General features: G+C 39.2%; 1 protein-coding gene and 1 non-coding gene across 8 annotated transcripts in view; one reads left to right on the top strand and one right to left on the bottom strand.

Moving 5' to 3' along the window:
• DOCK4 (dedicator of cytokinesis 4) overlaps positions 1-13,354 on the top strand; it is a 516,333-nt gene that overhangs the window by 448,659 nt on the left and 54,320 nt on the right. For 4 of the 7 annotated variants that reach the window (XM_058297213.1, XM_058297212.2, XM_058297208.2 and 1 more), the window contains exons 31-35: positions 4,211-4,359; positions 6,051-6,136; positions 10,678-10,704; positions 10,849-10,944; positions 11,840-11,900. In XM_058297213.1, coding sequence (XP_058153196.1) covers positions 4,211-4,359; positions 6,051-6,136; positions 10,678-10,704; positions 10,849-10,944; positions 11,840-11,900 — 419 coding nt within the window. The remainder of the gene's footprint in view (positions 1-4,210; positions 4,360-6,050; positions 6,137-10,677; positions 10,705-10,848; positions 10,945-11,839; positions 11,901-13,354) is intronic. The other 3 variants (XM_058297210.1, XM_058297211.1, XM_058297214.2) reach the window with 1 other exon arrangement.
• Positions 3,770-3,911, bottom strand: LOC111764895 (small nucleolar RNA SNORA36 family). The gene has a single exon (XR_009186016.1). It is a non-coding gene; the product is annotated as a small nucleolar RNA SNORA36 family (small nucleolar RNA).

Raw genomic sequence — 13,354 nt, 5'->3', positions numbered from 1 at the left:
GAAGCATTTCAGCCCAGTGGTCTCTATCAAAGGCACCCTTTCTAGATGGAAGGAAATCCAGAGGGAATTCAAACTCTTCCCACTTCCTTTTAAATGCAAAGTTGGTCTCCAAGGGATGGACAAGGCCCTGCCCACAGAGTCTTTGAAACAGGGAGTTGATGCTTACCTTCGCACTAGTGGACCAGAGCACTGCTGCTTGCATCTGACAACCCCTAACCTCTAAAACACCAAAACTCATGTTAAAAGGAAGCTTGAAGATGGGTCTGGCTTCAGACATGACTATTTTCAAGGACTCAGACACCTCCAGGGCTCTGTGGCTCCATCATTTCCCAGCTCTGGCTTCATTCTCAGATAGGCTCTCTCCGTTCATGGGAAAATGGCTTCTGAAATTTATAACCTACTTCCTCTTTCCAAAGACCGTCTAAGAAAAGTTCTCAGGGCCACTGCTTGTCCTGCTGGGTGATGTGCCCATCATGAACAAGTCCTGGAGAGCAGGGATGAAGGCATTTTTTGAACAAAACCCAGATTATATGCTTCCTTCTCCCAGCCCATCATGGAATGATGGGCAAATAGCTCCCCAAAGGACAGGATGCTAGCTAAACAACAAATGTTCCCTGCACTCTCCTATCTGGAAAAAAAAAAAATTCCCTCTACCTTCCCACCTCTTCAAGTTTCTAACTTGCCTTACTCTCAGATAACTTTGTTTATTTTTTTTTATTTCTCTCCCCTCCCCGCCCCCCTCCCCCCCCACCGTTGTCTGTTCTCTGTCCATTCGCTGTGTGTTCTTCTGTGACCAATTCTATCCCTATCAGCGGCATCGGGAATCTGTGTTTCTTTTTGTTGCATCATCTTGTTGTGTCAGCTCTCCATGTGTGCGGCACCATTCTTGGGCAGGCTGCACTTTCTTTCACCCTGGGCGGCTCTCCTTACGGGGCACACTCCTTGTGTGTAGGGCTCCCCTACGCGGGGGACACCCCTGCGTGGCACGGCACTCCTTGCGTGCATCAGCATTGCACATGGGCCAGCTCCACATGGGTCAAGGAGGCCCGGGGTTTGAACCGTGGACCTCCCATGTGGTAGGTGGACACCCTATCCATTGGGCCAAGTCTGCCTCCCTCAGATGACTTTAAAAGTAATGATGGACTCCCCTTTCTCTTTCTATTTACTTTTCAACTCTTTGTTTTCCTTTTTTTTTTTTTTTTTTTACTTTAACTCTTTTTACTCTTTAACTCATGATAATCAGATTTCCTATGCTATTACTTTTCTGCTAAATCTAAAGGCCTGTGTTTGGTCCCGTCCATAGATATGATAGTGATTAAGAGACTCCTTCTAGAGCTAGCCTGCTTGCGTCCACACGCTGGCAACACTAATGACAAGTTGCTTAACTTCCCAGGATCCTAGTTTCCTTCTCTATAAGTGGAAAGAATGATAGTTCCTCCCTTCTGGAATTATGGTGAGGAATAAATGTAAAAGCCCAAAGGTGTGCCTGCCAGGAGTAGGTGCTTACATGTGTCAGCTGTTGTTATTAAAAAGTCACCACTGCATTTGTTATTGTCTCTCTCTCCTTATGAAATCCTTCCCTTCCCTTCCCTTTCCCGTCAACACTTTTTCCCTCCTTTCCCCCTCTCATCTCCTTAGTTGGCATATGTTAGGGTTTCCTTCTTCTTAGCCTCCTCTTCTCAGCTTTCTCTAGTCCTTGTGTGTTGCTAAATTCTCCCCAGCATGATTTCATTTACTTAGATGACATCAAACCTAGTTGATGAAGGATGGATCTAAAATCTCCATCTCTAGCCAGGACCTCTGTCCTGAGCCCCAGACCAGGCTTTTTGTTGCCTGTTGGAATATGCAGTGATTTAGAAGTATCTCCAGTGTGCCCCAAACTGAAGCCATTAACCCTCTCCCCATCTGAAACTGGCTCCTTCTCCTGTGAACTTGGTCTCATGTAATAGCAGTATTTGCTCTGCCTCCCAAACATCACCCTCATAGTCTCTATCCTCTGGCTCACTCTGTACATTCACATGGGGATTATCCTTCAAATCTGGCCTCTTCTCTCCATTCCCCTGACTGCTGCTCTTGTCTAATTTTTATCATATTTTCTTGGGTAACCTAACTGGCCCTCCAGCATCTGTCTCTCTCCAGTGCAGTCCATCTTCCACACTGCCCCAAAGTTACGTTCCTGCAAAACAAAGCTGTACTAGTCACCACCACCCACGGCCGAAACCTCCCCACAAGAGAAGTATTTCTAAGTGCTCTTCTTTCATGGTGGTGGCATGGACAGCATTGCAACGTGACCTCCTAGAACTTCTGAAATATTCAATTACATGCAGTAGTTTTCCTTCAGTGTCATAGAAATAGGGAGAGTTTTATGGTGATAGAAATGCTAGTACTCTGTGGATGTACTAGAGGATGAGTTCCATGGAGTAGAATTAATTGGGAAACGGACTTTGGCCCAGTGGTTAGGGCGTCCGTCTACCACATGGGAGGTCCGCGGTTCAAGCCCCGGGCCTCCTTGACCCGTGTGGAGCTGGCCCAAGCGCAGTGCTGATGCGCGCAAGGAGTGCACCCATAAGGAGAGCCGCCCAGCGCAAAGGAGGGAGCAGCCTGCCGAGGAATGGCGCCGCCCACACTTCCCGTGCCGCTGACGACAACAGAAGCGGACAAAGAAACAAGACGCAGCAAAAGACACAGAAAACAGACAACCGGGGGAGGGGAGGAGAATTAAATAAATAAAAATAAATCTTTAAAAAAAAAAAAAAGAATTAATCAGGAAATGTTTCCTTGATACTGAATTTTTTAGACTAAAGAAAAATATGCATATGTATGTGTGTGTTTGCATGTGTCTGTGCTCATGTATGGTTTTAAAATGTTTAAGCAGTTTTACTGCTTGTCCAGGAGTTGTTGTGTGCCCCATTTACTTAAGGGCTAAGTTAATGTCAGTGCTGCTTTCTATGCCAAATTTCAAAAGGATTGTTCATAACTCATTCATGTTCTTGCCATTTAGCCCTTGATAATAGACCATTTTGAGTTCACTATTTTTTTTTTTTAAGATTTATTTATTTATTTAATCCCCCCCTGCCGGTTGTCTGTTCTCTGTGTCTATTTGCTGTGTCTTGTTTCTTTGTCTGCTTCTGTTGTCATCAGCGGCATGGAAAGTGTGGGCGGTGCCATTCCTGGGCAGGCTGCACTTTTCTTTCGCGCTGGGCGGCTCTCGGTCCAGGGTGCACTCCTTGCACGTGGGGCTCCCCTACATACCCTGCGTGGCACGGCACTCCTTGTGCTCATCAGCACTGCGCATGGGCCAGCTCCACACGGGTCAAGGAGGCCCGGGGTTTGAACCACGCACCTCCCATGTGGTAGACGGACGCCCTAACCACTGGGCCAAGTCCGTTTCCCTGAGTTCACTATTTTGATGTTTTAGTCTTTTCCAGGAAATTGTTATATCCTTTTATTGGACCACCATTTAGATTTTTTTTAGGCTATGTGCTTAATGTATAAAAAGCACATGTATTTTAGAAAAATTACATAATACAAATAGGGACCACTTTTTTCCAGATATAAAAATCATCTGTAATGTCATCACCCAGAGATAATCACTGTGGTTAATGTTAGGGAGTATAATCTTCTAGATTATCATATAAAAACATGAATATTTTTAATGAAAGATGGACCTGTACATACTGTTTCATGACTTGCTTTTCACTTGTATTTAAGCACTTCTCCCATGTGTTTAACATCGTTCTTCAACCCCCCTTTTTTTTTTCTTTTTCCATTTTGTAGGCCAGGACATAAATGAACACAACAGTATTTTTCTAGCCAACCACTTTCCTAGCCCATTTCAGTTTCCCAAAGTTTAATTAACAGAATAGGTCAACCTCATTTTTAATGACTGTATAAACATTTCAATCTAGGGATGAACAATAGTATACATAACCAATTCCTGATGATTTATATAATTTTTATTGTTATTGCATGGCTTTTTTAACTATGAAAAATTACTTTCCAATTCTTTAATAAAAATTATAAAAACTAGTACTCAATTTATGGAAATTTACTGTGTATATTAACTGCTTAGGAAAATGCTTACTTGCTTGGGGGACAACTAAAATTGACTATAACTTGTAGCAACAGTTTTAAAGAAATTTTATAAGATTAATTTTCTGAAAACTTAAAACTAAATATACTGAAACTCAAATATTTTTATTCAATTTAGGAGAACACAAGCTTCATTTCATCCCTGCCCTGATTGGCCCCTTCCTAGAAGTGACCTTGATACCTCAACCAGATCTCCGGAATGTCATGATTCCTATTTTTCATGATATGATGGACTGGGAGCAGAGGCGCAGTGGCAACTTTAAACAGGTAGGCAGAAGTGCTCCTTCGAGCAGTTGGAAGAGTGTCAGCTTTCCTCAAGCCTCTCTAAACTTTCAACCCTGAGTTGGCAAATGAGCACTGGACTGACAGCTATGGGACCCAGGTTCTGGCCTGGCCTGCCCCCTTCCTTGCCATGGCCTTGGATACTTCTCACTGATCCCAGGTTTCCCTATGCCTCCAAGCCCTGCAAAACCATCTGAGTTCCCTTTCAGCTAAAAATTTCTGATTTCCCACGTCTATACTAGCTGGTAGAGACTTGTTTTATTCCCAGTTGGACACAGCACAGATGAATCAAAGGGTAATGCTTCTTAAATTCGCTGAGCTCTCAGTGGCCTGCACATTGTTTTTGGTGAATAAGTTAACTTTGGGCATTTTGTTGACAGTATGTTTTGTTGCTCGAAGCATTGAGAATGAATTTAAAGGGGAAAGCATCTTATAAAGGAAATTCTGATGGGATGTGCCTATGATTTCTCATTGATGTAGATTCTAAGAGCTCTGATCCAGTTCTGGAATGACAGATGTTCTTAATACACAACCAGATCTCTAAAGAATCAGCTGCTTTTGTCATACCAGGTCCCTCAGATTGGAGATACAAGGCCTTTTATCTGTTCACACAGTCACTCTACTAGCTCTGTGTGCTCCCCCCTGAAATCTGGCCCTCCTTCTCACTGGTCCAGATGAACCTTCCTCAAATCTTAGAATTTGTTGGCAACTGTATGAGCACATACATAGAACCCTTCTATTGCCAAAAGTATGTGCATCTCACCTGTATTTATATTTCTATATTTCTATATTTATTTTCAAGAGAGCTGATAGGTGAATGCCTATTTAAAAATTACGTTGGGGAAAAATAAAACACTTTTCTTCCCCCTCGTCTTTATCTCTTCATTGAAATTTAGTTAAAGGAAACATTGCTCTTAATCCTCTAACAAAAATCAAACATACCCACCAATCCTTAATTGTCTTAATCTCATTGGACATCACCAATCTTTAATTGTCTTAATCTCTCTGGACATGGAGAGGTTTTTCATTTTCTCTCTCTCCAGCTGCCCAGATAGATAAAGGGATATTTTTCCCTTCCTGATATTCAAACTCCAAAACATTTATGTCCTCAAATGTTTTGACTAGTCTTTTTTGAATATTTTTATTTCTGATATTGCTTCTTACTTGCTTAGAATATTCCCACGGACCTACCATTTGTACATGGATAGGAAAAGTTCTTAACTTTGGCAAAGAATCAGTGTAACCTGAGACTTTTTGAGAAAGTTTATCTAAAGCAAAGCAAATAAAATATTTAAGTTAATCTCTGTGGATATGTTTATTTGCTGATGTTCTTTTTATATATATACAATGATTTAAAAAAAAAAAAGAAATGAGACTTGCTAGTTTTTGTAGTCCCTAAAAAAAAGACAAACATTTAAACTGGGTTGTAAGCATTTGTGTTTAAATCAATAAATAGATGGATACTTTGGTGGTAGCAAATTGTGACTCAGCCTGAAGTTCAAAGTCGTGTAGCTCCATCTAAATTAACCCCCTAGATTTCAAGGAGGTATCTGCTATTAACCCCAGTTGATAATGTTACTCTACAAAATTTAACGTGACTTTTTCCCTTACAGAAATAAATTTGTTTCTACTTGTTAAGAGAAGGAAAGAGAGAATAATATTTAGATATGTTTCAGGTGGAAGCCAAACTAATTGACAAACTGGATAGCCTCATGTCAGAAGGCAAAGGGGATGAAACCTACCGCGAGCTCTTCAATAGTATGTGAGTAATATACTTATCTCAAGTTGATTTTATTCAGGGGATTTGGTGTCAGTGTTGAGCTGTTCTGCACCGCTGTAGCTGAGAGCTACAAAGACGGCTTTGGTCTCTCAGGAGTGCTTTGTCTTTTTGGAGTGTGAAATAAAGGATAATTGCCTAACTCTGGCGAATGGATCTTATTATGTTGATGATTAGATATGTCTCATTTTAATCTCTGATTAGGACAGGGTGCATGTGTTACACAACAAAGCTCACTCTTTTCAAGCCTAATAATTTTTAAATTGGGACTGCAAAATAATGATTTTAAGTAGGGTTTAGAGTAGGAGAGGAAACGGTGGTGTGATTACAATGTTCATGCGCAATGCCTTTCAAATGAAGATAGCCTTGGCTGATGTGCTGTTTAGGAAATTAACCTACTTTGTGTCTGTTCCTCAACAGTTGATTTAATTCATCGATACTGATTGCCTGCTCAGCATTATTAATTGCTTCTCAAATGTTTCTTATTAGAACATTACAGAAGCAAAACACTTTTAATACATTCTCTGATTTGGATTTGTTTAGAGGCGAGAGAAATAATGGAGTTGTGTAAAGGGACTTTCAAGTTGTCTCTGCCAGTAGGATTTGATACAGTCACAGGATGAATTGGATGTACCCAGGTATTCATCTGCTATGGTGAAATGCCTAGAGAGGACATGTGAGAATGTTTTTGTGCCAAATGGGATTTCAGTTCTGATGCTTGTTTTCTCTATGGGGTTCTATGGCTGCTAGTCATTTTCAAACCTTAGTGTACTTATAAAGTGTTTCTTTTTGAAAGAAGAATTAGATCATTGTGCTTCGGAAAAGTTCTTTCAGAAGTGCAAAAATAGTACAGCAATATGTTTTTCTACTACCAAAAAATACTTGTATTATACCCAAGCATCACTTAAAACTAAATATTAATACTTTAGTACTGATGGCCAGATGCAAAATTCTGTAATTCATCCTATGATTATTAATTTGGAGCAGTGGAATTATTAATAGAGAGATTTGAAAAGTATTATCACTGACTGATGGACTGGAGAGATTTCATCTTGCCTGATTCAGAATCATTCCTGAAGCTTTAAGGAAAATTATATTGAAAAGAAAAGCCAAGAAGGGATATATTTATTTCTCATGGTGGTGAGTGAGTGATAATATGCATTCTTTGTACTGAATCCTGATCAACACCATTTTCTTCTGATACTGTAATTAAACCAGAACTTTCAATAATTATTCACCAGGCCCTCATTCATTCTAGTGTGCAAAAAATCTGTCTTTCATGACAGCTGGTGTTTAGCAAGAATTTTGATTAAAACCTCATCCAATATAATAAATTGGCTTTTGAAAACTGCTCTCATTTCAGTTACAAGTCCTTGGTTTGAACAAAGGACTAAAATGAGAAAGCATTCAGTGAAATGAATCTCTTGAGATTTGTGATTAATTATTTATAATAAAATCACAAGATTAATAAATACTCATAGCCCTATAGTGCCTCTTATCTGTTTTAATAAATGCCTGGTAGCTTGCAATTTGGATTGCTTGTGTGTAAATATGACTTTGAAATAGAAGATGTACCTTGACATTAGAATCAAACCAATGATTAAAATATTAAGCCTCTATAATTAGGAGTATTTTAAGGTGCCTGATTCATTCAATAGAGGTTTTTAGTCTTTTGTTGATTTTTATCATATTACTGGAAATGTTAATATAAATATTTTTCTTTCGTGTTTTTATAATCACTATATTGGGAATAAATCAAATCTAAAGTAATAATTAAATATCATTTCTACCTGGGTTCAGGAAAGAAAGTGAAAACCTAACTATATTTCACAAAATAATAAAATGCTTTTTTTGGCAATAGAAATCACAGTGAATTAGTATAAGCACAATGAGTCACTGCACACATTATGCATTAGGAACACATGCCATTATGGTATAAATTCTCATTTGTTCTCTATAATCATGCCTAAACCTTCTTAAAGTTTTATCAGAAGCTGAAAAAGCTGGAAAGAGCTCACTGCCTCTCAAAAATGTACCTGCCAAAATAGCCCCCAGAGCTAGACCTTAAATTTTTATAGCATCATCCTTCCTAAAACTCAACTCATCTTTCCCTACGCCCAGCAATTTCTTCATTTGCCCATACTTTTGAAATAAGTATGAGTGAGGTATTATTCTTTTTGATAACACTGAAATCATGGTGCATGTACACCGATGTGAGTGATAGCCAAAGTAGAGGACCAAAACTAAACTCTGCTTACCCTGGCTCCTCTTGCGTCACTCATTCATCTTTATTTATTGAGAAGCTACTGTACACCAGGCACGTTTCTTGGGATGCTTCAGTAACTGCTGAGGGAGCACACAGTAGGATTACCTAACCCAGCCTTAGGGGCTCTACAGGGCCTTTCCAGAAGAGGTGTATCCATCTCCATTCTTTCTCTAGTCCTTTACTCTGCTTCCTCATCTGTTGCTCTAAATAACTCAGTAAGACCCCCCAGATCATTTCAGAGATCTTTATTTAGTCATCCCATACTTAAGTTTGGAGGCAGAAGATTAGCTATGTAACACCTACTTCAGGTATTGAACTCTCCTCTCTGGATTGTTGAAGAAGAGGATGCACAGACACAGGTATTATATACAAGAATGATGGCCTCTGCATAGTTCTAATACAGAGAAAGGTGGATTGAGGGTCAAAGCCCACTCCCATCCCCACCCCCTTATAAGCCTTTCATAGAATAAAGGCTTAGAGAGCAGTATGTCTTTCTTCAGGAACGAGGTTTACTCTGCTCCCAAATGTTATGGAGTCTCACTGCAGATAGCACCTGCCTTGTCAATCAGCAATGAGAAACCACCGTTCACCATTCCTAGATGTGCACCCTGTCTACCCCCACATGAACATGATCTTAGACCAAATGAAAGATTCTTCTCATCTTGCCAATAACCTCCCCTTCCGAGTTTGTATCAAATGAACTGGGAAATGGCAAGCATCCCAACAGGAAGAACAACCCTGGCTAAGGACATGGATGAATTGGTCTCTAGTCGAGGTCCTAGCATTGGGTGTTGAGTTAGTCATGAAAGCAGACTGGGCAAAGCTCTTCCTCTTCTTGTGAGAGTATTATGTAGCTCTGATTCCTTACTGCATCAGGAGGCTCTGCAAATTAATGAAACGTGGCCCATAAAAGAAGTCTCCATGTATTTTTAGAATTATTATTACTTGGGTTCTTTGTTTTTCAGCCTCTGCAGTATGAGAGATGTGGGCTTTTACTTGGGAAAATTTCTACATCTTCCTGCATTGCTTTGGCAGGCAGGGTTTCATTTGAGTACTTGATTTAATACCATTTTGGCATTTAGGCATGAAACAGGTGCTCGTCAGAGGTTTTCAAAAGAAAACACATTTTGAACAAACTAAGGGACCTTCCCATGGAGGATTAGTCAGGGCAAGCTACATCCCTTCCATATGCTACCCTTCCTCTCTTAATCTAGGAAGCAGTTCAGAATGAACCAGGAAAACAGATGATCTTGGGCAACAGATGAGGAAACAAGACAGAAGGCTGGGCACTGGAATGGCAATAGCAAGAAAAAGAGGCTGGGGTGGGGGTGGGCAGTGGAATTGGGAGAGAAACATATCCACAGCAAAAGAAAGCTTTGATAGAATAGCTTTTTTCTTTGTTTATTCTTCCACTAATCACAATATATGATATGCTTAGATTGCACTGGTAAGAAGTGTTTTCTCTCTTTTTTTCTGAAACCAAGATGAAAGGGAAACAAGATTTTAGACAGAAATGATGATCTTTAAATTCAGAGGAGTAGGGGAAGTATCTTCACATTGCCTTGCTATGTTCTTAGTTTTATCTTTTGGTGGAAAGCTCAGTTACAGAGGCTTTGCCAAGCATATTGTTAATTTGCTGAGAGGTGGGAGTGAAAGTAACACAGATCCTAATTATTTTGATTGTTATTGTTTTGTGTTTACTTACTGCCTCTGCTCAAAGGTACTTAAAATGAGGGAAAATGTGGGAGGAGAGATGTGATTTGATACTTGTCATCGGTCTGCTGTAACAAGCTCATAGAAAATCCTCTGTGATTAATGACAAAATGAATGAAACTGTTGAGTGAGTGCACAGATAGTACAATATGTATTGAGTGGGCAAATGTTAAGTGAAAGGAAAAAATGCAAAACGTCATACCGTCTGTACAAGGATTTTCCTGTAGCAGTTGCATTGCAGTAAAATACTTGGATGAAGATGCATTCCACTGAGAGGTAGGAAAACATTTTTATGTGAATAAAGCAAGATCTTACTTAAAAGTAAAGTTGGTACTTTTAAGGTCCTCCTGTTGTCCGCTTTTTTGCAGCGTTATTTGATGCGGTGAGGCACAAGCCTCTGATAGTGCCAGAGAGAAACTAGGGAAAAATATCTTTGAGCTGTGAGGTGTTTGTATTTTTTTTCAAATATGATTTTGTGAATGTGTTCATATTTTACGACTTGGATAATCTGAAAATTAATTTGCTTTGTCAATGCTTCCTGGATTAGAATTCCACTATTTGGTCCCTATCCTAGGTAAGACATTGTTTGTAAATTGTGCTACTTGTGAGATGTTGCAGTGGTTGCTAAGGCATTTAAAGTACTGATGAAAGTAAAATGGTTGTCATGGTGACTGATAAAAATAAATGTTGAAAATGCCCTGGGTTCTTTCTTTTCCAGTCTACTAAAGAAAATTGAGCGGGAAACATGGAGGGAAAGTGGCGTTTCATTAATTGCCACAGTAACTCGTCTAATGGAGAGATTGTTAGATTACAGGTAAGCCGAGTCCCCTGTTTTCCTGATATGCTGTGCTCCAGTCAGAAAACCAGATAGTGAGAATACAGTCAATATCCCACATGAGTTAATCACTCAAAGAATTAATAATCAGACCATGAAACCATTTGCAGTGAGATAATGGACTTCTAATCAGTTTTTATTCTAGTTTTTTGTTCTTTTTCATCTTTTTAAAAATGTTTTATAACAGTTCTTTCAAACTCTTGGAAAAGTGAGAGGGATCTTAGTTCCTTTAAAAAAGGCATCTTTGCTTCCCACGCCCCCCCCTTTTTTGTGTGTGTTTAGACTTAGCCAGTAGAACCGATAGACTGTCCATTTTAGAGTGAAGACAATGTGATAGAGAGTTGTACAACTATAATGTTCTATAAAAGAAAGAGGTGAAACTCCCACTGTCACCTTTCATAGACATAATTTTTTTGGTTTTTAAATAATCTAAACTGTTCAGGCAACTTATCCAATTAAAATGCATGGTGTTTTTGTTTTATTTTAATAGAGAAACCCTCATTCACGTTGTTGAAGATGGCCAGGGTCACCATCTGATTCTCACCCCACTTTAGGAGGTGTATAAAAACACACCGCTCCTTTTACTGCATGAATCCCTGTTGGTTGAAATGCTGAAAGTGAGCACTATCTTGACCTGGAAGTGAAATTCATTTCGCAGCAGAAACTGGGGTTCAGAGTCTTGGACACGCTAATCTGACTATAGATCATTCAGCCTCCAGTAATTCACCTAGTTATTGAACAGCAATTTGCAAATTGCCTCTGGTCTCAGGCAGTCCTCCCTCCCTCCCTACCACCCCTCTCCCCACAAAAGAACAAATTGTATTTGCTTCTAGGAAGGAAGTTCTGAGTTCTGACTATTGCTTTTTGTTTTTAGGGACTGCATGAAAATGGGAGAGGTAGATGGCAAAAAGATTGGCTGTACTGTTAGCCTTCTGGTTAGTAAACACTTCCCCTTTTCCTCTTTAAATCCTAACATTTGTTTTTATCACAGAAATAGTATGTTTTGTTTGTTTTTAATCCACAATGTGTTTTTATCTGATTGTTTCTTACAAGACTTTAGAAATAAGTTTACTCTTAAGAAGAATAGCAAATTTCATTGTTGAGTTAAACCCCAGAAAATTCTCAGGGTTGAGCATTGCAGAATGCACCAACTGCTTTCCTGCCAGCAGATCCCTTAGGGGTGGCAAAGTGATTTGTGTGTTCTTTACCTACCTGGACCTTGCGTCCTCTCCTAGGAAAGAGCACAATTTTAGTCTTTTTACTTCCGTGTAGACAGTTTCTTTTTTACCCTTTTTCCGTTTCTTGCAGTGTTAAATTCATTCTACAGTCTCTTCTTTCAGGAACAAATGACAGTCTTCTGTTTAACACAGTCATTTGCACTCTCTAGCTCCTTTGTAAACTGAATTCATAACACCACTGTTGTTAAGGTTTGGATTATAACTAGGGTGACCATGTAATCTATCACTCAAATGAGATACTTTAGAGAATTAAATTAAATATTACATAAGGCTAACAGGCTAAATCAGAACTGCCTTGGACAAACCAAAACTTTTATAAAATGTCACATAACTAATTGTTAAGTATAATGGTAGTCTCACCACAGAGCAGAAGAATGACCATACCTTAAGACATGAATTTTTCATATTATAATAAAAGATAGGTTTTAATTGTCTTTGAAATTTTCCTTTAATCATCCTTGAAATACAGGAAAATGTGATTGCTTCCAATCCTAAATTTGTGAATGTCATGTTGGCTTTTTTCTTATATTTTGCAAAAAAAAATGAAACCTCGCCTTCTATTCTAAGTAACTTCACAGACTATCTTATTCTTACTCAGAATTTGAGTAATTTCTCACATCTTAATGTTCTCTACTTTCAGGTAGCTTGAAATTTTGTTTTGCCTCTACTTTGATTCTATCTGATCTTAACTCATTGGTTTCAGTCTTTTGTTTTGTTTATTCCCCTCACAGTCCCTCTTCAAAGCTCAGATCTTTCACTTTCTCATCATAATCATCTTTTGATCTGTTTCCTAATTTCTTTTCTTGCCTTGCTGTTCTTCATCTCTGCGCATGTGAACATATCCATCTTTCTCACACCCACCACTTCCATCTCATTTTGAATTTAATTGGTATATCTCCACCTCCACTATCAGTAACTAAAAATAGTGAGACCTGAAGGTACTCTATCAGGTCACATCTTGTTCACATATTAGGCACTTTCTCCTTTAATTTTTGTCATCAGACCCAACAGTGCCCTCCAGACCATCAGCCCTGCCCTCTTTGGGCTAAAATTTACCTTTCCTCCTAGCATGCTCCTTTCTAACCTTGAACATAGCCTTTCCCACTTTTAAATCTCCTGTGTATGTTTCCCCAGTGCCTTGTCTGCTATTG

Source organism: Dasypus novemcinctus, chromosome 5 (genome assembly GCF_030445035.2).
Source record: "Dasypus novemcinctus isolate mDasNov1 chromosome 5, mDasNov1.1.hap2, whole genome shotgun sequence".
Classification (NCBI taxonomy): domain Eukaryota; kingdom Metazoa; phylum Chordata; class Mammalia; order Cingulata; family Dasypodidae; genus Dasypus; species Dasypus novemcinctus.
The sequence above is the reverse complement of the archived record's forward strand: the minus strand, read 5'-3'. Positions and strand labels throughout refer to the sequence as shown.